Here is a 25,528-nt window from a genome sequence, read left to right as displayed (position 1 = left end):
CCAGATGCTTAAAGGATGCCTGCATGCCTCTGCTCATGGTCCTCTTTCCTTCATATTCAAAACCAGCAACAGAGATTGAGTCCTTCTCAATGATAGCATCTCTTCTACCTCCCTCTTCCACTTTTTAAAATAAATTTATTTATTTATTTATTGGCTGCATTGGGTCCTCGCTGCTGTGCGTGGGCTTTCTCGAGTTGCGGTGAGCAGTGGCTACTCTTTGTTGCAATGCTCAGGCTTCTCATTGCAGTGGCTTCTCTTGCTGTGGAGCACGGGCTCTAGGCGCACAGGCTTCAGTTGCTGTGGCACACGGGCTCAACAGTTGTGGCTCACAGGCTCTAGAGCATAGGCTCAGTAGTTGTGGTGCATGGGCTTAGTTCCTCTGCAGCATGTGGGATCTTCCTGGATCAGGGATTGAACCCGTGTCCCCTGCATTGGCAGGCAGATTCTTAACCACTGCGCCACCAGGGAAGTTCCCCCCTCTTCACTTTAACAATCTTTTTAATTACATTGAACCCATCTGGATAATATAGGATAATCTTCCTATTTTAAAATCTGCTGATTAGCATCCTTAATTCCATATCCAACTTTAATTCCTTTTTGCCATGTAAGGGAACACACAGGTTCTAAGGATTAGGACATAGATATATCTGAGAGGGCCATTATTCTGCTTACTACAACTAATTTTTTTTTCTGGCTATGTTGGGTCTTTGTTGCTGCACACGGGCTTTCTTCTTTGCAGTTCCCAGGCTCCTCATTGCCATGGCTTCTCTTGCTGCGGAGCACAGGCCCTAGGCACGTGGGCTTCAGTAGTTGTGGCATGTGGGCTCTAAAGCACAGGCTCAATAGTTGTGGCACACGGGCTCAGTTGCTCCACGGCACATGGGATCTTCCTGGAGCAGGGATCGATCCCGTGTCCCCTGCATTGGCAGGCAGGTTCTTAACCACTGCACCACCTAGGAAGCCCACCACAACTAATTTAACCAAAAAAAAGTTATACTTCCCTGCTCCATGAAGATACCACATGCCACGGAGCAACTACTGAACCCCGTGCGCCCTAAGGCCCACATGCCAAAACAACTGAGCCCACATACTGCAAGTACTGAAGCCCCCGCATCTACAGCCCATGCTCCACAAGAGAAGCCACTGCACTGAGAAGCTCACGCACCTCAATGAAGAGTAGCCCCCACTCACACAACTAGAGAAAACCAATGTGCAGCAACAAAGACCCAATGCAGACCAAAAAAAAAAAAAAAAAAAAAGTGTACTAAAAGTGCTCTGAAGAACAAGAATTAGGAGTAGGTAAGGAAGAGTAGAGCAAAAGAAAGATATTTTTCCTTATAGGCCTTAAAGTATCATTTCACTTTTAAACAATATATATGCATTACTATGACTTGATTTTATTTTTAATGGCTTCAAATTTGCATGGCTTTATCTCAGATGTGGGCACAAACAAATCAATTGCATAATGTTAGTAATCCCCTTGGGCACTCCTCAGCAAGAGCTAAGCAAAGCACTTTTAGGAAATTGTAGGAAATACAGGAAAAAGAACAATTTGGGGGACTTCCTAGGTGGCGCAGTGGTTAAGAATCCACCTGCCAATGCAGGGAACAAGGGTTCGAGCCCTGTTCTGGGAAGATTCCACATGCCACCAAGCAACTAAGCCCGTGTGCCACAACTATTGAGCCCATGTGCTGCAACTATTGAAGCCCATGTGCCGCAACTATTGAAGCCCATGTGCCTAGAGCCCGTGCTCCACAACAAGGGAAGCCACTACAATGAGGAGCCCGCAGAGCATAATGAAGAGTAGCCCCCACTCGCAGCAACTAGAGAAAGCCCGTGTTGCAGCAACGAAGACCCAACACAGCCAATAAATAAATAAAATAAATAAATTTATTAAAAAAAAAAAAAAAAAGAACAATTTGGGGACTTCCCTGGTGGTCCAGTGGTTAAGAGGGCACAGGTTCGATCCCTTGTTGGGGAACTAAGATCCCATATGCCGCACTGCATAGCCAAAAATAAAACCAAAAAAAACAAAAAAGTTTGAACCAATAACTATGGAATCTGTCCTGAGTAGGGACAGATATCTTTATGCATTCTGAGTAAGAAACTTAGTCAGAAAGTTCCTAACTAGTTTCCCGAAAAATACCTGTGATCTAGAGAGGAAGGGGATTACGTCTAATACTTGGGAACTAGAATCTGAACAAGGTTAGTGCCATACGCTCAAACATAGGTTCACCCTCATCTATGCCACCACAAATAGATTCTGTTCAATATATCAGTTCCAGGTGAAAAATGGCACTGGGCAAAGTCAGGATAATAGGAAAGCTTTTGACTTGCTAGGGAATAGAAAGTACTTTAGATTGGCTGAAATGATAAGACAGTGGAAATCTAACTAGAAATAAAACTAGAATCACAAATCATAGGTCAGTCTTTGATAGACAATGAAAGATCACTGAATGCTGTTGAACAGGAAAGTGACAAAAAGCAAAGAATACTTTCTTACTCAGTTTTTTTTAAGTGGCTGATATTCAGTGAAGCTCAAGGAGAGTCAATCCACTGCCAAGACTATGGTGGGACACTGGAAGCTCCCAGATGCAAAATTTAAGGAGACACTCACTCTCAAGGTCAAACAAGTGACCCTGCACTTGCACAACCCTAAGAGTGAGTGAGTGCCTCCTTAAATTTTGCACTTGCACAACCCTTAGTATCCTTATTTTGTAAGCTAAGCACCTCATTTGCCTCATTCATAATAGCCACAAAGTAGAAACAACCCAAATGTCTCAACTGATGAATGGATAAAAAGAATGTGCTTTATTCATATGATGGACTATGGAATATTTTTCAGCCATAAAAAGAATGAAATATGGATACATGCCACAACACTGATGAACCTTGAAAATACTATGCAAGGGACTTCCTAGGTGGTGCAGTGGTTAAGAATCCCCCTGCCAATGCAGGGGACATGGGTTAGATCACTGCCCCAGAAAGATACCACATGCCATGGAGCAACTAAGCCCATGTGCCACAACTGTTGTGCCTGTGCTCTACAGCCCGTGAGCCACAACTATTGAGCCCATGTGCTGCAACTACTAAAGTCCACGCAACAAGAGCCTGTGCTCCACAACAAGAAACCACCACAATGAGGAGCCCATGCACCACAAAAAAGAGTAGCCCCTGCTCACCGCAACTAGAGAAAGCCCATGCACAGCAATGAAGACCCAACATAGTCAATAAATAAATAAATAAATAATTTTATTTACTTATTAAAAAAAAGAAAAAAGAAAATACTATGCTGAATGAAAGAAGTCAATCACAAAGACCACATTGATATTGTATGATTCCATTTATATGAAATGTCTGGAATAGGTAAATCTATACAGACAGAAGTAAATTAGTGGCTGCCAAAGGAGGGAGGGGTTGGGATGGAGAATGACTGCTTATGGATATATAGTTTCTTTTTAGAGTGATAAAATATAACAAAATTGAAGTGACAGTTGTACAACTCCACACATATAGTAACTTTTGAATTGTATACTTTAAACGGGTGAATTGTATGATATGTGAATTATATTTTAAAACATTTTAAAAGCAGATGCTTAATAACTATCTATTGAAATAAAGCATAAAAAGGATGAAAGTCATTGCAAAATAAGAACTTCAAGTTGAATTTTTAAAGGGAGTTGTTTCATGAGTTTTTAGAGGAGGCATAGGAAAAGACAACTCTAAATCAGACTTCTATATTTTGCCCAATTAAAATTACCGGAGTTTGGTTCATACAGATTTCCTACTCAAAATAACTTTCGATGTGGCAATTTGTGATTTAAACATTGATCTTGACTGATAAAGCATGAATAATTTAAACGTGTATTCTCAATATCAATAAATACTCTGAAACTCTGAGGTGTCTAAAACCTACCTTTGTAATTATAAAATTTCTTATTTCCATTCTGTTAACTAACTAGAAGTTTCCTTATACCTGGTGGGCCTGAAGAAGGGGGAAAATCCCAAGACTAAAATGATATTGCCTCTCTCTGGTGTTCCCCAACACTGAAGGAATACCAATGATGGAATATTCAATTGTTCACAAAAACCTTTCTGGTCTTCAAAGACCATGAGTAAAGATAAATAAGAGGCGGAAAGATAGAGCAAAAGAGAATCGAGGAATTTGTTTTCTTTTGGCTTTGACTGGGGTCAGAACCCAGGACAGGATGCACCACCAAAGGAAGTGGATCTGCACAGGGAAACAAGAGCTGAGCCCAGGTCAGAAATAAGACAATGACACACAAGGAGAAAGTTCTGTTTCTATAGTAAGTGAATTTTGCTACAAACGTACTATGAAACTAATGTATTAACTAAAAGGCATTTATTCAAAACTCTCTTCTCAGGCAAAAATGAACATTTTTTTCTTCTGGGAACTCACTGACTTCCTGCCAGCTTTATATTAAAAGCCTACTTTTCATGTCTTAGGAAAAAAATGAATCTATACATAGGTCAAAATAAGACTGACAAAAATATATTTTGCAAGAATCCAATATAGTCTTATCCTCAGCTTCTGTTTTCATTTAAAAACTCAAATGTTATCTTGAGGGAATTCCCTGGCAGTCCAGGCTTTCAATGTGGTACAGGAAGGTACTGTTAACAGAAAGTGCTAAAATACGGAAACGTCAATTTCAGAAACTTCGTTAGTTGAATACCAACAATGAAAGGGCTATATTTTCTATCTGCAAAAAACAAATGTAATAGCTTTTTCTTAAAAGCCAATTGTCTGGACTTCCCTGGTGGTCCAGTGGTTAGGATTCCACATTTCCACAGGTTCAATCCCTCCTCAGGGAAGTTCCTCATGCCATGCGGTGCGGCCAAAGCCACTTGTATACATAGCCAAACTGAAATAAGGAAAACTCTGAAAGAGTAACAGAAGATTTAAAATGTTTTTATACATACCACAGTCCTACAAATATTCATGTATGTGTCTGATACAAACCATCAACAAAAAAAGAGAAATATAGTAATTCACAAATTTACTATATGGCACAGTTCCCAAAACAAAAATAAATAGAATTTGGATAGCCTTTTCTATAGAGTAGTCTCTGGGGGGAAAGCCTAAAAACTGAATCTCAAACTGAATTCTACCTTCCCAGTAATTCTCATTAAATATAAAAATGTGTTCATATTTTTAATATTGATAGACCAACTTAAAAACTTTAGTGAAGATGTGATCAAGCTGGTGATTGGTTTGGCATTAAGCTGGACATTAGAATTTATTTTTTGTATTACTCCTTCCGGGAACAATAGTATTTTACTAGCAGCTAAATATCTCTTTTAGTACTTCATATGATTTTCCTAACTCCATACCCAGCCATTCCTACTCTTCCTAATGCTCAACAATTTCTTTATGTCTGGAAAATCCCTTTACTTAACACTCACAGCTCCCAGAACATTTTCCTTGTCAGCCTCTGCCCTCTCTTACCTTTTAGCTGATGCCTTCACTTGCAGGCACACCCAGACATTAACAGGACAGGGAATTTATCAGCAGCTATCAGCAATGGAAAGGTTCTGGAATGGGGAGTTATGTGTGTGACCAGCAATTCATAGATTTTTCTCTGCTTTCTATACTTGGCTCTTTTGGAAGATACCCACTCTACCTTGGTAGCTTTGCCTATTCCTCTCAAGTGCTAGCCAACAGAACTTTCTGCACTAATGGAAATGTTCAATATCTGCACTGCGCTGTTCAAGATAGAAGACACAAGCGACTACTGTGTACTTGAAATGTGGCTGGTATGACCGAGGAACTGAATGTTTATCTTTAATTTTAATAGCCACATGTGGCTAGTGGCTTCCATATCACACAGCACAGCTAGCCTTGATTCCTGCAGAGACTAAAAACATTGCTCTAATGCCAAACACCTTGGCTGGTGACCAGGATCCTGCTAGCCCTGTCTCCTGGAAGATGTTCCTTGTATTCCCCAGCTTGCCAAGAGGGTCCTACAGTGACTTAAATGAATCATCTGGAACTACAGAGTGACTACCTGCCTAATTTTCTATAGCTTCTACCATCTCAACTTCTGCTGCTTTGAGCTTGGAATTACTACCTTCCTTTAGATACTGCACATTAGATCACTGCTTCTCAGACTTTACAGTGTATATGAAGCACCTGGGGATCTTGTTAAACTGCAGATTCTAATTCCACATTTCTAACATGTTTCTAGGTGTTCCTATGTGGTCCTAACCCTTGGCTCTTGGTTCTCTAACCCTGATCTGACTGGTGTTACTGATGGTTCCGCAGCAAACATATGAATTCAGACCTCCTAAGTAATAGTATGCTTTTTTTTTTAAGAACTTTTATTGAGATATAATTGACATACAATAGTATGCTTTTCATTCATCAAATATTTGCACCATGTAATGGAGCTGCACAGCAATATCAACTTTGAGCAGTAGATGACGTTATTTGCTGTAATATACCATTTTTTGAGCACACTATTTTATAGAGGAGGCTATGACAATGACCTAAAGATCACAATTCTAATAACTGAACAACTGGAATGGGAACTAAGGTTTGTTTGATTCCAAAGCCCACATTCTTTCTGTTATGAAAGTAACCTGGAAACCACAAATTAAATTTTTAAAATTTGGCCATTATATTAGTAAAAATGTATAAGACTGATATGAAGTATTGGAGGCACCTTCATAAACTGCTGATGGAATAAAGAATGGTACATAGACTATTTGAAGGGCAAATTGGCTGTATCTTTCCAAACTAAAAACATGCATACCTTTTAAACAAGTCTAGATACCTACTCTAGAGGTATTCTAGAACATTTTCACAAGAGACAAGAATAAGGGATGTTCATTTCAGTGTTGCTGATAATTGCCTAAATCTGAGACACTATAAATGTCCATAGATAAACAGTTAAATAAATTACAGACATTCAAACTGACATACAATCAGCTGTTAAGAAGTGTGTACTGACAGGATATCTCAAAAGCATATTGCTAAGTTAAAAAAAAAGCTGCAGAAAAAGAACTATCATTCCACTGACTTAAAAAAGACATAAATAGATACAGAAATTATAAATAGAAAATGCATATATTGCATAGAAAAAGAACTGGAAGAAAATTCACCAAACAAGATAGTTCTAGAAAGGGAACCTTTGCTTCTTAGCCTTTATATACAGTGTTATTTTTTTAAAGAATGTATTCTTTTTTCTTCAAATTAAGTACACAATTTAAACATCTGTAAGATTTTTAAATGTTTTAAAAAAGAGAAAGAGGGAAGTCAACAAAAAATTTTGTTTTAATTTGCAGTTTCCAGATTACGGGAGTTTGAGCATCTTTTTCTTTTTCTTTTTTTAATTGAAGTGGTTATTTTATAATATTGTGCTAATTTCAGGTATACAGCAAAGTGATTCAGAGATAGACAGATAGGACTTCCCTGGTGGCACAGTGGTTAAGAATTGGCCTGCCAATGCAGGGGACACGGGTTCGAGCCCTGGTCTGAGAAGATCTCACATGCTGCAGAGCAACTAAGCCTGTGTGCCACAACTACTGAGCCCTCGTGCCACAACTACTGAAGCCCACGCACCTAGAGCACATGCTCCACAACAAGAGAAGCCACTGCAATGAGAAGCCCATGCACCACAACGAAGAGTAGCCCCCGCTTGCCACAACTAGAGAAAGCCCACGAGCAGCAACAAAGACCCAATACAGCCAATAAAAATAAATTTACTTATTTAAAAAAAAGAGATAGATCAGATTGTTTTTCAGATTCTTTTCCATTATAGGTTATTCCAAGATACTGAATACAGTTCCCTGTGCTATACAGTAGGTCCTTGTTGTTTATTTTATATATAGTAGTGTGTATCTGTTAATCCCAAACTCCCCCCTTCCCGTTTTGGTAATCATAAGTTTGTTTTCTATATCTGTGAGTCTGTTTTTTATTTCTTTATTGGTTGTTTATATTTCTCTCTGTGAAACTGCTTACTCTATTCTTTGCCTAATAAAAAATAATAAATACAGGAAAATGTTCAACTTCACAGGTAATCAAAGAGATGGAAATCTAAAGTGAGATATCACTTTTCAACTGAATGAAAAAAAATCACTGAGTCACCTTCAAATCTACATGTATTTCTTAAGAATACCTGGAACACTGCAGCTGTGTGACTTTGGGCTACTCATTTAAAAGTTATCAGTTTCCTCAATAAAAAAGGAAGATATAAAATTTGAATTTCAACCAGAAAATCAGATTTTGGACTTTGCAATATGGAGTTTTAAAAACCTGAAAGCAAATATACAAAAAACAAAAACAAAAAACACCAAAAAAATCAAAACCCCCAAAACTGCAGTATACAAAACTGTTTGCCTAAATCCCTTAGTCTGCTATAATAACATATGCCCTATATATGAAGATAGATAACCATTTCCACTGTTATAATGATCACTTCTGTAAGCTTACATATGTTAACAATTTCTTATTATAACTATGTTCCCAAGCGTAGCTCCCCATACAATTATACACAAATGAATATGGTAATTTACTCAATTCTCTGTACAATACAAACCTCATACTTAGCATCATGGTAATATTCAAATTAGTTTCCCATATGTAGTGTAAATATTTGAGGGAGAAAAATCTATGAATAAAAACACAGAGATTGAATTCTGGTCTTCTGACCAACTCCACATTCAACGTCTGGCCCCCTACCCCCCATTCCAAAGCCCCCTTACTGCAAAAGAAAGAAATCTTGCTTAGGTTACCAGTCGTATTTATTTCCAACTCCAATCCCTAATCTGTCATTTACTAGCTCTATGATCTTTTGCAACCTCTTTAATTTTTTAAGCTTCAGTTTTCTTATCTTTAAAATTATTAGTACCAGCTGACAAGCAGTGTTGTGAAAATAAAACAAGATAATTGGGGGGCTGGGAATAAATAAATAAATAAATGAAATAATGTGCCTAGGACATTAATAATCATTCAATGAGTGTTAGCATTTATGCTTATTATTATCATTATTGACTGAAGAATGTTCAGTGATATTTAAGAGTAGTTTAAAAAGACTATTATATTATAAACTGACCCATGAATTTTCTCCTCAAGCTTCCATTCTAATTTTATCTCTTCTGAGAAACATGTGTTTTATTGATGCAGCAGTTTAGAATGTGCTTAATACTCTGTAATTTTTCAAATAATTTCTTCCATTTTAGTCTTCTCAACTACTGTGTAAACTCCTCAGGGCCAGAACCTTGTTTCATAAGCCTGCGTTCACATACGTATTGTGTTTACTACAGTGTAATGATTTGTTACTCTATTTCTCTCCCTTCCTAGGCTCTGAGCAATTCCAAGGCAAAGAGCAAGGCTTACTTATATTTGTATCTTGGAGGCTTAGTAATCAGATACAAAATAGGTCTCAGTAAATGTTTGTTGAAGGGATAAATGAATGAATTAATCCTTTCCCCCCTGCAATGCCTTACACAGTACTCTACACATAATAGGAACTCAGTAGAGCTCCTTAATGGATTCATGGAGAAATCTCTTGGACTCAACCATATAAAGCTTTATCTTGCCTCAGAAAAGCACTTCAACTTTAAAGTTTAGCAACTAACATTACAAATTAAAAGTTTTAGTCTAACATATACCAAAGAAATAGGTTCAATGACTAACCACATCAAGACTAGCTCTAGAAGGATTTAAATCCACTATTCTAATTAATGAATTTGTGAACCTCAACATGGAAAAATCCAGTTACATAATCAAAAGAGAGGTTATGCCTTTGCAAATTTATACCTACAAAAGACAGTGAGAAAAAATTATCAGAAAGCTTGTATCTGTAGATTGAAATGAACAAATTATTTTTTATGCCTTAATTGAAGCCACTGTTTTCACTAGAAACGAGTTAATAGCAAAGTGGTCTAAATCTGTCTCTAGAAAACAATCCTTGAGACTCAGAGAGTAAATGTTTTGCCTCTGAGTGAGGCATTTTTAACTCCGGGAAGACTCCTTATTTCCAGACAGAGATATTCAAAACTCTGTCTCCTAAAAATAAAACATCCATTTCTTAAAAGGCAAACAATCTGAATAGACACTTTCAGAACACTAGGTTTTATATTCAAATAACTAAAGCTATCCCTAGTGTTCAGCCTGGCGCTGCTGCAATAGAAACACTTTTCTTACTTTTAAATTACAATCGTGGAAGGTTTAAATGCCGTACTGCACATTCTTTCACTGTATGATCTAAACTGATTTTACACCGCATATATAATTTCATAAGTACACCGTAAAGGAATTCTACATTTGAATGAATCTGGAAAGAAACGTGAGCTTAGCACACACCCCCTTCTTCCAACTCGATACGCACATCTTAGTTGGTTTTTTTTTTTTTCTCAAGAATTTCTCTCTCCCGCCCCCACCCCACACTTTCTTTCAGAGCAGCAATCATTCATTATCCCACTCACAGTCTCTCCACGGAAAGAACCTTTCCAACTAGTACTATTTCACCAGGACCCTCCTTACACATCTCAGAGTCCGAGAGGATTTCTTTGGAAGGGGCGGGGGGGCGGTGAAGTTCCGGGACGCCACCATTCCCGCCATGCCCTTTAGGACCCAGGTCCTAGCGCGCAGTGCCCGACCGGCCTCAGGCTGACCCCAGGAAACTGCGAAGGTCTGACACCGCACCCCCCATCTCCACCAGGGCAAAGTAAACCGGGCCCAACCTACCCTCCTCCTCGCTGTACCCCATTTCTTCCCAGTTACTCCCCGGTGTAGCCCGGTCTCTTTCTCCAATTCTGAGTCCCCATAACCATCTTGCTCGCAACACACACACCCTTCTACACTCCGGCCCCTGCCCCTTGAACCCTCCTACACCTCGGTCCCTCCCCCTGGACCTCCCAGCAGCTCCAGCCCTCCCCGCGTGCCCTGGTGCAGACCGGCGCCCCGTCCCTATACCCACTGGACCCAGGTCCTACCCCACACACTACACTGGGGCGCATTTCTCTCGCGACCCGACCTTCCTCACCCCCTCCCTAGGCGCTACCCCCCTCAGCACCCTGTTACCTCCGGCCCCGCCCCCCTGAGGGTGTCGCACTCACCGCTTCTGCCGCCGCATCCTTAACCGCCGCGGCTGCTATAGCTACAGGGAGCCAAGGCAACCAGCTCTCGCGACACTTTCCTCAGCTACGGCGAGAATAGCCGGGAAGAGCCTCTCGCAAGAAAGTAAATGAGTCAGGCTCGAGACGGCTAAGTATATCTCGCGATAGTATTGTGTAAAATGGCGGCCGCAAGGCGCTGCAGAGGGGCCCGGGAAAGGTCTGGCGGTGGGTGAGGGCGGGGAAGGAACTTTATCTGGCAGTAGTGTCAGAAGACTGCTGCAGGCAGGACGCAGGATGGTCTGGGAGGAGGGAAGTTAGTATGGCGAATAACTTCAGGTATGGGGCCGTCTTTTCCCAGTGCCTCAAACTTAAAGCAGTGTCGCCTTTAGCTGATGTTCCGTCTTCCTAGCATTTTCCTTCTGCGTGCAGAGTAGAGATGGAGCGAGCAAGCCAGAAATTGACCTTTCTCTCTCCTCCTTAACCTTCCTTCAGGAAACGTTCATCAGTTCTTCCCCACCCTGGTTTGTGAATAGTGTTTGACTTAACAGAAATGTTTACACTGTTGCCCCACCCCATTAATTTGCTAGAGCAAAATAGGAAATCAAGGTTTTGGTTTTTCTGTTTTTGTTTTGTTTGAATGGAACGTAAGCACAGGTGTTTGGCCTCGGATGCGGAAGGGGGCTGCATTGGTTTGTGATCTGAACTTTGCAGTTGTTGCTTGCCACCCTGTGGGCACGTCATTACTTGGTGACTCTCCCAACTCTAAGTTCTGAGGGCTTTTTCTCTGCTCTCAGAAAGGTGTAAATACAGACTGACTGAGTAGTGTCTGAAACAGAAGATGGATATATTAGGGGAAACAGTGACCAAAGCCGCGTGCCCTGGCCAGGCAAGCCACTTGGATGAGTCCTCTTAACAACAGGCTGTCCTGGTAAGGAAAGCAGAACTAACAAGGTACCACCAACCGGTAGAATTTGGAAAAGTTCCAAAGGAGAGAGGAGATACCAGTCCATGTGATTTTGGACACATGCAGCAGCAAGCAGCAGTGAGCAGTAGCTGGAAGCAAGATCTTAGTTCCCAGGCGGGGAGTCCTAACCACTAGACCACAGGGGCCAGTGGCTAAGGCCTGGATCTCTAGGTATTGCCTGCCTTGTCTAGAATGAATTCAGGGAACTTGCTTGGTAGCACAGTGGTTGACAGTCCGCCTCCCAGTGCAGGGTACGTGGGTTCAATCCCTGCTCCAGGAAGATCTCACATGCCACGGAGCAACTAAGCCCGTGCTCCACAACTATTGAGCCTACACTCTAGAGCCCGCAAGCCACAACTATTGAGCCCGGCTAGAGCCCATACCCTGCAACAAGAGAAGCTGCTGCAATGAGGAGCCTGTGCACTGAATGAAGGGTACCCCCACCCCCACTCTCTGCAACTAGAGAAAGCCTGTGCACAGCAACAAAACCCAATGCAGCCAATAAATAAATTTATTAAAAAAAAAAAAAGAATGAATTCAGGTGAGGAGACAGAAGGTAAAGAGAAAAGTAAAAAGTTTATTCGAAAAGCAAAGTACATGCAGAGAGACGTGCGGGTGGACACGGAGAGTCGTGCCTTTGGGAAATTCTTAAATTCTTTATAAAGGGGCAGTTTTCTGGGTCTTTGTTTCCCTTCTGGTCAATCATCTTGCTTTGTCCTCCCTGGCTAATCTGTCTCAGGACCCTTCCCTTTGGTGTGGAGGCATCTCTCAGCCAAGATGGATTTTATCACAAAGGCCTCTGGGAGGAAGATAGCAAGACTTACTATGGTCTGACTTCCCTTGCCTTTTGACCCTGTGAAGCCTTTTGCACATGTGTAGTGTCTCCCTTGACTCAAGGATGGGAAGTGTATGATCTCTTGATAATTTAACAGGGTTTAGCCCCTCTCTGTCCTTCCATAAAAGTATCTGATGTCCAGTTATCTACCCTATTCCTGTTGTTTCTTATATGTGCAAATCTCAAAATAGAGATGGGAGTCGGGTCATAAATATGTAGTATGGAGTCTTTTGCCTCAGGAAATGTAAACAGGGGGCTGGCAATGAATGTCCTGCCTGGAGCCCATCTTCTTCTCACCCCAGGAATTGTGAACAGGAGGCCAGTTGTAAAGGTCTAGCCTGGAGCCCATCTATCTCCTGCCTCACATATGTCCTACCAACCTCCCAGATTCCTTCTCAGTGGAATCCATCTTGGCTGAGCAATATACACACTACCAGAAAGGACCCTGAGTCAGAATGATTGGCCAGAGACAACCTGGAAAGTAACCCCATTCCCATGAATCCCAAGACTGTGGGCCACATGGCAGAGCAGTTCTCCTGACTTCCCTTACCCCGCTGCTCTCCACCTGGGCGCCCCTTGCCGATAAAGTCTCTTGCTTTGTCAGCACATATGTCTCCTCGGACAATTCATTTCCGAGTGTTAGACAAGAGCCCACTTTCGGGCCCTGGAAGGGGTTCCCCTTCCTGCAATAGATATATAAAGAACGTTGTTCAGTGAGAGTAAAACAGGGGAACAAATAAGGGAATAAAAGTAATAAATGGGGAATTCATTTTCTTCTCTCCAAGTCCCTGAATACTTCTCATAATCTAGACCAGTGCTGTGCAGTAGAAACATACTGTGAGCCACATCATACAATTTAAAATTTGTAGTAACCACATTTTTTTAAAAGTAAGAAAAATGAAATTTAGTAATTCACTTAACCTTACATACTCAAAATATTTCAATATGTAATATTTTGAAATTTAAAAAAAAATTTTTATTGGTGTATAGTTGATTTACAATGTTGTGTTAGTTTCTGGTGTACAGCAATTTTTTTTAATATTTTGAAATTGGTGAGATATTTTACATTCTTTTTTCCTACTGAGTCTTCAAAATCCAGTGTTCATATTTACAGAGTATCTTAATTTAGGCTAGGCAAATTTTAAGAGTTAGTGGCTCTGCAGTATTAGGCAGAGAAGTTCTAGACCCTATACCAGGGAATGCATTATCTGGGTGACTTTAGGGGCATAGTATTATGGGCATGTGGTTTATGCAAAAGAAACCCTTGAAGTCGGTAATGCAAATGGCTGCAGAGCCTAGGTGAGTAACAATAAAAGATGACCTGGTATAAACAATAGGTAGTAGTGGAGACTTGGGCCCACTGAAGAGTGTAAGCTTCTCTCTAAAAGGGAGCTTTTGTGCAGCCATTATGGAAAACTGTATGGAGATTCCTCAAAAAATTAAAAATAGAACTACCATATGATCCAGCAATTCCACTCCTGGGTATTTATCTGAAGAAAATGAAAAATGCTACTAGAAAAGGTATATGATACCCACCCTTATGTTCCTTGCAGCATTATTTACAGTGGCCAAGATAGAGAAGCAACCAAAATGCCCATCAATAGATGAATGGGTAAAGAATATGTGGTATATGTATACAATGGAATGTTACTCAGCCATAAAAAAGAATGAGATCTTGCCATTTGCAACAACTTGGGTAGACCTAGAGGGTATCATGCTAAGTGAAATAAGTCAGACAGAGAAAAACAAATACTGTATGATTTCACTTATATGTGGAATCTAAAAAACAAAACAAATGAACAAACATAAAATAGAAACGGTTATAGAAAACAAACAGGTGGTTGCCAGAGGGAAGGGTGGTGGGGAGAAGAAAGAAATAGGTTAGGGAGATTAAGAGGTACCAACTTTCAGTTGCAAAATAAGTAAGTCACTGATATGAAATGTACAGTGTAGGGAATATAGTCAGTAACTATGTAATAGCTTTGTATGGTGACATCATAACTACTTGTGATAATTTTGGAATGTATAGAAGTGTCAAACTGCTATGTTGTATAACAGGAACTAACAGGGTTGTTAGATTAATTATACTTCAGAGACAAACAAACAAACTCGTAGAGAAAGAGATCAGATTTGTGGTTACCAGAGGTGGGGGGTTGAGGGGGTGGGGGAGTGGGGAATTGGATGAAGGCAGTCTAAAGGTACAAACTCCCAGTTATAAGATAAATATGTGCAACCTGATAAATATGATTAACATTGCTGTATGTTATATGTGGAAGTAGTTAAGAGGGCAAATCCTAAGAGTTCTCATCACAAGGAAAAAAGGTTTTTTAGTAATAATAAAAGGGAGCTCTCCTGAGCTCCTTAGTTCAAAACACAGTGATGGCAAGCAGATGTCTATAAGCAATATAGACATCTAGTTCTGCTGCCAACATATGGCCTCTGAACTGTGGTATTCAAATGTATGAAACATTTTTGAAGAAAAGATGTTTTAACAGAAGAATAGTGTCCAAGCAAAAGGATAGCAAAGCTTGAGGATTTAACTGGATTTCTGGCTGGATCCTGTACAAGTGTGCACTTTAATACATTAAACCGGGCTTCCTAGGTGGCGCAGTGGTTAAGAATCCGCCTGCCAATGCAGAGGTCACGGGTTCGATCCCAGCTCCAGGAAGATCCCACATGCCGCGGAGCAACTAAGCCCGTATGCCAAAAAAAAAAAAAAAAAAATACATTAAACCACCACTGCAACTTCTGATAATAATTTGACTTCTACTTTTCATTTTTTTAATTTATTTATTCTTTTTTTTTTTTTTTTGGCTGCATTGGGTCTTCATTGCTGCATGAGGGCTTTCTCTAGCTGTGGCAAGTGGAAACTACTCTTCGTTGCAGTGCACTGGCTTCTCATTGCAGTAGCTTCTCTTGTTATCGAGCACAGGTTCCAGGGCACACAGGCTTCAGTAGTTGTGAAACACGTGCTCAGTAGTTTCGGCACACGGGCTTAGTTGCTCCATGGCACGTGGGATCTTCCTGGGCCAGGGATTGAACCTGTGTCCCCTGTCTTGGCAGACAGATTCTTAACCACTGTGCCACCAGGGAAGTCCCAATAAATTGATTTCTAAATAGACTTTTCTACTAAGGAGATAATTTTGCAACCAACCTGGGCTCTCTGTAAATTAATAGGCTTATATCAAGATTTCAAATATTCTGAGGTTGGAAAAATTGTTTCTAGGTTTTCAGAGCTGTTGACTATTAGACCTTGGACTTTTTTTTTTATACCAACTTTAAGGGTAGGCATTTAATGATTATTTTATGGTTGAAAGAGAAATCTCTTTGTCGCATGAAAGTTGTTATTTGCTTTTGTACCTCTGATGCTTGATATAGTACCTGGTATATAGTAGGCACTCAGTAAACGCTTGTTGAAGGAATATAGTCCTTAATTTTGGGGGGGGGGCTCACTTAAACATGAGAATCTGATAAAAGCTATGCACTCTTATCCAGATCCTGTCTGTGCCCTGCCCATGTTCCCTCAGCCTATCCTAGAGTTCACTACAGCTTTGGCAGACAAATCCTATACAAGCCCATAGCTTCCTACCTTAAACACCTGAGTTATCTCCTTGCCTGGAAGTGCCAGCAGAGTTAACATCCCCCGTAGCAATCCGTAACTAGTGAGAGATGGGATTAAGTAGCTAAATATTCCAGTTGCTACGATGCCTCAGTGAGGCAGTTCTGAAGTATGTTTTACTATAGTGTTTGTCAAAATTTACTAACACCTAAGAATCCCCTGGAGAGATTAATAAGACAAATTCTTGAATTTGCAATTTTCTTTTTTTGGCCGCGCCGCACAGTTTTAGGGATCTTAGGGATCTGTCTCTAACCAGGGATCAAACTGGCTCCCTGGCAGTGAGGCCACCAAGTCCTAACCACTGGACTGCCAGGGAATTCCCTTGAATTTGCACGTTTAACCAAGCTCCCAGGGGGAAATGATGCTGCCAGTCCATGGGCCACACTTTGAATAACATTTTTCTCAGAGAGTCTCCGATGAGATTCAGCCTCAATTGCCTGAAGTACCTTTTTGGCCTTCTTACTCCCTTACACTGCTTGGATTCTGGGATCACCTCACAAATTTACTGCTTGCATCCAAATCTTTGTTTCAGGGTCTGTTTGGGGTGGCGGGGGAGGGGCGGAATCCAAACTATGACAACTCTTCTTAGAAAAATACACATAGAAATAGAGTTTTGTGTACTAGTTTAGAGGAAGTATGAATCCCCCGAAATTTTTTAGGTTGTAAAGGAAAGTGACCAGGGTAAATGTCATGTGACCCAAGGTCCATGAAAATTGAATCAGTCCAGGCAGAGTCTAGGAACTTAATATAATCATCAGTGGCTCATGGAGTTAGCTGAATTTAGCCAGCTCTCCTCAGAAGTTATTTTTCCAGATCCTAGTAAGTCGTCTCTTTATTTTTCCTGGTCTGCATGAAACTCTGACTTTGTAGAACATAGGTATAAGTCTGGGACTCTAAAGAAACCCCATGCTTGAAGTCAATAAAAAGAGTATTGTTATTCATTCCTATTGGACTATAATGGTTTCTTCCCAAACATAGTGCTTTCTGGACACAACTGAAGTGCCCCTGTGGCCCTTAGATCTTTTCTTGATGTGTTCACAGACGAGCCAGGCATGCTATAACTGCAGCTGGTTTCTCCCACTTCCTTCTGGATTCCAACATGGCTCCCTTTTCTATGTCATCCTTTTGGGAACCTGTAACCTTTGACATATATTCCTAAACTCACTCTGGTATCATCTGGAAGCTTTATGGCATGCTCTTGTTCTATGATAATTGGGTAATCCTGATTATCCCAATTTCTAATCAGCTACATAAGGAGAGCTAACGCCAGGGTCACCACAGCCTACTTCCTAAACACAGCACACAATTATTTCTTAGCTTTGCCCATATATGGGCCAGCACATGTGTTAGTGCGTGATTATTTGTCTTATGTACTACTGAATAAGTATGTCTTTGTATACACCTATGAATGTGCTTTGGTGGGTGTGGATGTGGGTGTGGGTAAGTAATCAGAGCTCAAGTCTAGTCTTGAAGTCTGAATAATGAATGTATGGTATTTTACTTTAATTAGTCTCTGTGCATTGTTAGCCTCAGTTTTCGTCTGCCCTCAAATATCAGAGGAAGAATGAGTTCATTTCCTTGAAGTTTATTAACTGTTACCGAAGGCAGAGCAAATTCCATAAAAGAGCAGGTTCCATACAGAGCAAGTGGAAGGGGAGCTCTGAGTTGGTAAGAAAAGATGTTTGGAGTGGGGACCTGGAGTGAAGGATGGAAAAGCAGATCTCTCCTTTCTTTTTCCCTTCATTCCCACAAGGATACTGGATTTTCAGTGGGGGTATCCTGCTCAGCATTCCCTCTCCAAAATGGAACCAGAGAGGGGAAACTTGATACAAAGTAGAGGTAGAAACACCTCACAGCTCCTCTGTTTCTCCATCCAAGGGGATGCCAATATCCACATTGTAGTCTACAGGCTCCCCAGAGCTCAGCCAGGGAATAGGGGTTCTATTGAAAGAAGGCCTGTTGGAGAGGTTCTGGTTGTAGAGGACTAGGGGTTCACTCAGCAAGGGCCCCAGGTCAAACTTGGGCATCTGGAAAGTCATGCGTTTGGAGGCCTTCTCATATCCACCATAAGGCATTGCTGTCCTGAAAAGGGGACACATTATTTAATTAAAAACCAGAACAAAAGAAACAGTTTTGTCAGTGACATGTTACACTGTTTTGAGGATGGGGAAGTCTGTGAATTCTAGTTTCAGATTGCGTCTGCACTCATTCTTCTTCTCCATTCGTACTCTATTCCCCCTCTGGTTTGCTTGTTTCCTCAAAGCTAAAAATGAGAAAAGTAGTCTGATGGGTACTAGATAGAGAGTTTCATGTATAGTTGAGACCCAAACCAGTCACATTTTCAGAGAAATTGACCCTAAACACCATAGACCCAAGGGTCTGAGGTCACCCTAAATTATAGTGCAGAGACCCCCTCAAAACTCCCACCCCACCTCCAGTGGATAGTGTGGTCCTAGATGAGAGGAATGAACATTTCCTGACAAATCCAGGCCCCTTAGGACCAAAGGCAAAAGCACTTCTCTAGTGCTTCCCTATCCTGTTTTCACACAGTCTGGAAAAGCCCAGTTCCAAAAGGATAAATACCTGAGCCTTACTAAAGTAGGGTATAAAGAAATAGAATATTCAATAATATTATAATAACTTTTTGTGATGCATAATCTATAAAAATATTGAATCACTATATTGTACACCTGAAACTAATATAATATTGTAAGTCAACTATACTTCAATTAAAAAAAGAAAAGAAAAAATAGAGTTATACTATAAGGACAGTAATGGAATTGAAACCTTGAATGAAGGGAGCCTCAAGAAGCCTTTAAATGTGTAATATGTTATTCCCATTTCACAGTCAAGGCAACCAAGGCTCAGAAGTAGGGTGACTTTCCCACACAGCTAATAACGATGAACTAAAATTCAGATCCTGCCTCCTAGCAAATTTTTCCTTCATCATAACTGTGCTGTTTCTGTGAGCTAGAGTGAAAAGAGCAAAAGCCTTCACTTAGGGCCCCCATATTCCTCCCATGCCTCCTCATCCTCCTTCTGAAACATTTGAACCAAAGTCTCCATTCCAACTAAGGGCTGTTGCCATACACTGGAATGCATCAGGTTCCTTCCCCATCCCCCTTACCTGTTGAAGGACTTATAGTGAGGGAGTTCAGCTTTGGCCCCATAGGCCAACAGGTCAATGCCAAGTTCCACTTTTTGCTGAGAGTCAACCCCCATGGCTCTCTCCCATGGGGAAATATACGTCTTAAACACAGTGATATGTTTTCCTTCTGCACCTGCCTGGTCATCTGGCAGCCATCGGAGAGAAAAAATAGTAAGTCAAATAATAGCAGTTAGTAGCCAATGGAACTTAGTCTCACAGCCCTGTATTAGAGAGGTAGCTGGTGCCAGGGACCAAAGGTAAAACATCCCGGTAATTGTATAAAGTTCGTGAAATAATGACAGCCTGGAGTCAGATTTGTGCTACAAACTGAAAGGCTAGAAAGGTGACTGAGAGGCAAGGCTTCTGGGTGGAATACACACGTCTCTGTATCCTCCTAGACCCAGAAAGTCCATCAAGATATCTCAACAGGCTTCTCCTGCTTCCTACACCCAGTCTAGGCCTCATTCCTGGGGATCTCTCTGCTTTAGGGATCAGACACATTACTCTTGGGTGAGGATACTTGCCTGTTCCTGTCTCACCAACCCCTGCAGTGCCAGCAGTTCCTCCTCTGCCAGTCTGGCCCCCAGGACCCCCAGCACCCCCAGATCCAGACCCAGGGCCCTGATGATGGTGCTGCTGGTCAGAGCCATAGTGTCCGGCAGAGCCACTTCCCCCTGCCTGGCCTCCGCCGCTGCCCTTGCTGTAGGAGAATCCCTGGCCAGCTGTACCCAGCTGTCCCCCCACTGTGGGAAGGAACTTCTGGAAGTGATCCTGAAAAGAAAGGACAAAGTAAGGGGAAGGTTAGCAATGGGTACGGGGAATACCATAGGAAGTAGGAAGTGATCAGAGACAACGGCTAACCAGAAGACACTGAATCCTCTGAGACTTCCCCCTCTAATAGATGATTAACGCATAGCCCGACTGAGAGAAATTAAACTCTCCGTAAGGGATACAACCCCTTTGACTCAGTTCTTCAAATTACATCTAGGATGGGGGCAACTCATTCTCCGCACTCCCCTTTCCCATCCTTACCAACACAAAGAGGACCAAGACTTCTGCTCAAATTAATTTGAGAGATTGGGGTTGGCATGGAGAACTCAGCCTTAAGTTGAAGAACTAGAGAGATCTCTGCACCTCCCCCCCACCCCCAATCTTGTCTAACAGATAAAAGTCTCTTCTCTCTCTTCCTTTTCCTCTCCCTTTTTCCTGTTGGTGCCTGTTGGACCAGGACTTCCTGACAGTGAAACTGTAGTGGGTAGGGGGAAGGGTAGCCCCAAGGACAACACTGGATTGATCCCCAAAGCCTAAAAATAACCCTGCCAACTCCTTCAGGAGGCTCTCCTGGGCACCCACCACACACACCCCCAAGCTCCACCCAATGTAACCAGACACAGGCAGGGAGGAGGGCTTTTGGCCTCCTAAAGTTAGATATGACTGGCTCAGCATTTTTATTCTGCTCCTACATACAGGCCAATGGCAGACACTCCTGCCCCTGGCCCCATGAAGGCATCTATTTTCACTCTCCCCTGGCTGCCCAGGAAAGGTGGAGGGGGAAGAAAGGAAATGGAGAAGATCCCCTCCTTCTCAGCTGTAACATCTTGTGCCTGGTCCCGCTCCAATCCCTACTTTTCTTTGGAGAATGATCCTGACTAGGGGATGTAGGACATTAAAGGATGGTTTCGGTCCCCACATCTGTGGTCCTTAGACTGATCTTTTAGATAAAAGAATGGCTCAAGAACAGATGGCTATAAAAATTCACTTACCTCTTTCTAGGGTTGCCAGATTTTGAAAAAAAAAAGTCATAGGACACCAGTTAAATTTCAATTTCATATACACAATAATACCTTTTTAGTATAAATATGCCTGAGTATTGCATGGGACATATTTAGATATAAAAGAGTATTGATCATGTATCTGAAATTCAAATTTAACTCAGTGTCCTGTATTTTTTAATTTAATTTTTATGTCCCAAATGTTTTATGGGACACATATTAAAAAATATTTTCTATCTGAAATCCAAATTTAATTGTCTTTTTTGTTTTTTTTTGGCCTTGCTGCGCGGCTTGCAGGATCTTAGTCCCCCAACCAGGGATCAAACTCGAGCCCCTGGCAGTGACAGCACCAAGTCCTAACCACTGGACCACCAGGGAATTCCCTAAGTGTCTGCAACTAAAAAAAAAGAAAACAAAACTTACATCCCAAATATTGCATGGAACATACTTTACTAAAAAGTTATTTGTGTGTATCTCAACTTTATTTTTTAATTGAGGTAGAGTTGATTTACAATATTATATTAGTTTCAGATACATAACATAATGATGCAATATTTTTACAGATTATACTCCATTTAAAGGTATTATAAAATATGGGCTTTATTTCCTGTGACCTACAATATATCCTTGTAGCTTATTTAGTGGTATCTCAACTTTAAAATATAGGACTGGGCATCCTGTGTTTTATCTGGTAATCCTATCTTTAATACTTAACCATACTGGGAAGGAATTTTCTCCCTGAAGGTATGGTACTCCCCACCCTGCTTCACCAGCTCTAAGATACAGATTTAGTTTCAGAGGGGGGCTGTAGTTTACCCGGAGCTATTGGGGGCTCTCTATATCTGGAGGGTTAGAGCTTATAAATTTGCAGGCAGGGGAGGTTGGTAATATTTTAGGGACTCAGGGCCTACCAAGAAGCTGTCAAAAGAGGCACTAGGCTTTGAGAGTACTAAAATTCCAAACTCACCATTGAGCTGTCAGAGAAGACATCAGGGTGGTTTTCATAGATAAATTTCTCCACCCGCATCTGCCGCAGTTTGAACATCTTGGAGCCCCGGTTGGTGAGCAGCGACAGCTCCTCCAACATCACATCCCTTGGGACACTGATCTTCTTGCCCAGGTTCAGGCCCGAGCTCTCCTGTCCACCTTTCAGGGAGGTGGGGAGGCAGAGGCAAGGGAAAGAGGAAAGTAGGGTTTTCTAGCTCCAAATGCAGTCGCCATCCACAACTAAGTGTGTGTGTCCGGCAGAGATCAATGAGGGAAGCAGATGCTATCTGTAATGTCTCATCAAATTCTGTCTAGTTTATGAGGGATTTTGATTTCCTGGGTTTGGAGTTGGAGAGAATGCAAGGGAAATAGGGTGCAGAGTGAGACAGCGGGGATACTTGGAGTGAAGAGGGTGAATGGGGTAAAAGAGGTATAGGGTACAGGGCAAAAGAGTAAAGAAACATCATAGATGGAGGTCATTGGGGAAACTATAGCATGGGGGAAAGCCCAAAGGCCACCTCTAAATATAGACTCCTGTCTTAACTCCTTTCCCTTCTCTTCCCCTCAGTAAACTCTGGCTGCAAACAGTGTCTAGGTACTTGGAGAGCTCTTAACATGCTGTACTCCTACCACCCCCAGGAAAAATGCCTGAGCAACTTTCTGTTTTAAGTGCTTATACAAGGCTCCTTAGCTCTGGGGAAAGAAGCAAGGAAATTAACCACTTATTGAGACCTTACTCTGTGCCAGTCTCTATCATATATACTTTCTTCTCAGTCATACCTCACTGACCTGTGGGTCCTGTTTTCTTGGACCTGTGCTGGGTAACATGGCATGGGTATTATTGTCTCAGATTACAAGGTGAAAAGGGTGGAAGGGTGAGCAGTCAGTGTTAAATTCTTTCTTCCTTTCTCCCCCCCACCCCCACCCCCGCAACACCCCCTCCCCCAATTCCTCTTGTTTCTTCATATCTCTTCACTTTAAGATATACATAACCTTACAATATTTGCCGGGCTCTTGGGCCAGAGATACTTTCAATAAGAAGTCCCACTTTAGGTAGGTGCAAACATGCCATACCTCCAGTGAGCTCCATGATCAGCTTGCTGGATTTCCGCTTCTTGTTGGGGGCTGGGGTCCCTGAGAGTGGCATTGTGGAGGTGGATGGAGCCTGAACAGGGTGGGAAGGGAGAGTTGAAGGATAGACAGGGACTGGGATGAGTGTCTACAGTAAGGCACTGCTTAAGGACTTCAGGGAGCAAAATTTTATTAGATTTTTTCAAAGAAATATATATTCCTCTAAAAGGTGAAAACCCATTGCTTTAGGGCTTCTCTTCTTGGGAAGCAGGGCAGAAAGTAGAGATGTAGCCCCGGTCCCTTTCTTCTACCAACCTCTTTTCAGCTATTTTACATAGGACTGGTGCAGGGCTTAGGAACACAATGTGTGTTGGGAGAACTGGGGGTAAAGCAAACAAACAAATTATTTACAGGTGGGGCAGTGCACCCAGGTTTTATTGGTTTGGCATGATTTGAAGTTCTTATGCGCATGGGGCTCTCAGATTGGGACTGTCATTCCAAGCTCTGGCCTCTCAGTCTTCCCCAAGCCCCAGGGTGGGGGTGGCAGGGTGGGGGTGGAGCAGAAAAAATGTTCTGCCAGGGTTGAGGAGATCCAGCCAAAAACATTCTCCATAGGATGGAGAGGTTACTGCCCCTCCATTGGGCCAGCTGGATCATGGCCTGGGAGGTGACAGCAGTGCTCCCACTCCCTTCCAGTCACTCCCCACCTCCACCCCAGACCCCAGAACTGGAGTGGAGAGGGAGGTCAGGGGACATTTGAACCTTGATGCATGTCAATTCAGCAATATCATAGCAGTGGGGAATTCAGGGAGGAGAGGAACATAATCATAGGATCTGGCAGTGGAGGGGGACAAGATGGGAAAAGATACAGATTCCAGCCCCCCCTTAACAGAAGTTGGCACTCAGCAAAATGTTGTCTTCTGCTGAATCCTGTCTCACAACACATCTGCAATTCAGTCTGCTCAGGCCAGAGTCTAGGAACTGCTAGACTCTCCCCATACCTCTCTCAGCCCCAACTAGGTTCTTGTTTCCATCCAGCCTCTCAGATCCCCTTCTCATTCCTCCAGTGCCTCCCCCAACATCTCCAGTTCCCCCACCCTCTCGGGCCCTTCTCCTTCCAACTCTCTGTGGCTCCCCTGAACTGGACAATTGGGAACTGAGTATAGATGGAGGAGGGGGACAGCTCCCCGGGGATCAAGGGTCACTATTACAGACAGACACAGCAGTCAACAGAGTGGGCTTCAGCCCCTCTGGCCATAAAGCTGGAGACTTACCGGCTGTGCAGGCGGTAGTCAGCTCTCCCTGGGGTCCAGCAGCTTTGGAGGACTGAGCTGCTGTGACTAGAGAACCCGAGCTGGGCAGGCGTGGGGGCAGCACTGGCAGTGGGGGAGGGAGGGTGGTTATTAATAGAGATGATGAGCACAAGCAGCTCAAATGGCACAGGGGGTACTGAGACCCTGGAACCAAGATCCCGCCCTCCTTGCCCAGAGGCTCAGGAAGGGGGGAAAAGGCCTTTGGAATTCTCTCACTAAGCTGTCTGAGCCAAGGATTAGTCTGCCCAGGGACTCCCCTTCCTTGGCACCTAGAGGCTGAGATCCAAAGAAACACTCAGGGAGAAACTGAAAACTGAGAGGGAGAGAGGAAGCAGGTAGCAAGTGGTGGACAGGAATTCGGAGTGGGAGAGTGAGAGCCCAGAGAACGAGTCTGGAGAGCCATTCAGATCCAATCCAAGCCAGAGCTGGAGGGACGTGTGGGTGCATTTAGGGGGTGGGAGGGCTTAAGATGCTATGTTTGGGGGAGGGAATTTCTGTTCACAATGGAACTTTGAAAGTTCCTGGATAGGCTGGTCTTCCTTTTGGGAGGGCCAGATCTTGGCAGGATAAGAGACCAAATCAACCAAATACAGTACTTAGGCTGTCAGGGATGATGTGGGGGAAGACTTGACCAATTTCTGCATTTTCATCCCCATTTGCTGTTCAGGTGCTCAGTTCAGCCTGCTCTGCTGGATAGATGTCACTTCTCCCTGAGAAGTACATGTATGCTTCTGACC

The 25,528-nt window shown here is 42.4% G+C and overlaps 2 protein-coding genes across 12 annotated transcripts in view; both read right to left on the bottom strand.

Moving 5' to 3' along the window:
- USP54 (ubiquitin specific peptidase 54) overlaps positions 1-11,152 on the bottom strand; it is a 121,075-nt gene extending 109,923 nt beyond the window's left edge. For 6 of the 11 annotated variants that reach the window (XM_057734654.1, XM_057734656.1, XM_057734651.1 and 3 more), the window contains exon 1: positions 11,083-11,149. The gene's annotated coding sequence lies outside the window, so the exon portion shown is untranslated. Of the gene's footprint in view, positions 1-10,711; positions 10,831-11,082 lie in introns of those variants that run through there. The other 5 variants (XM_057734662.1, XM_057734658.1, XM_057734649.1 and 2 more) reach the window with 5 other exon arrangements.
- Positions 11,153-18,069: 6,917 nt separating this feature from the next.
- Positions 18,070-24,859, bottom strand: MYOZ1 (myozenin 1). Its single transcript, XM_057737564.1, has 6 exons — positions 24,753-24,859; positions 23,482-23,572; positions 22,388-22,566; positions 20,173-20,419; positions 19,628-19,793; positions 18,070-18,582 (listed from the first exon to the last, which is right to left on the bottom strand). Exons 2-6 carry the CDS (start codon positions 23,552-23,554, stop codon positions 18,351-18,353), a joined length of 897 nt encoding a protein of 298 aa, XP_057593547.1. The 5' UTR covers positions 23,555-23,572; positions 24,753-24,859; the 3' UTR covers positions 18,070-18,350.
- Between the last annotated feature and the right edge of the window lie 669 nt (positions 24,860-25,528).

The sequence above is a fragment of the Hippopotamus amphibius genome, chromosome 5, assembly GCF_030028045.1.
Source record: "Hippopotamus amphibius kiboko isolate mHipAmp2 chromosome 5, mHipAmp2.hap2, whole genome shotgun sequence".
Classification (NCBI taxonomy): Eukaryota; Metazoa; Chordata; class Mammalia; order Artiodactyla; family Hippopotamidae; genus Hippopotamus; species Hippopotamus amphibius.
Note: the sequence above shows the minus strand (reverse complement) of the source record. Positions and strands in the feature narration are given on the sequence as shown.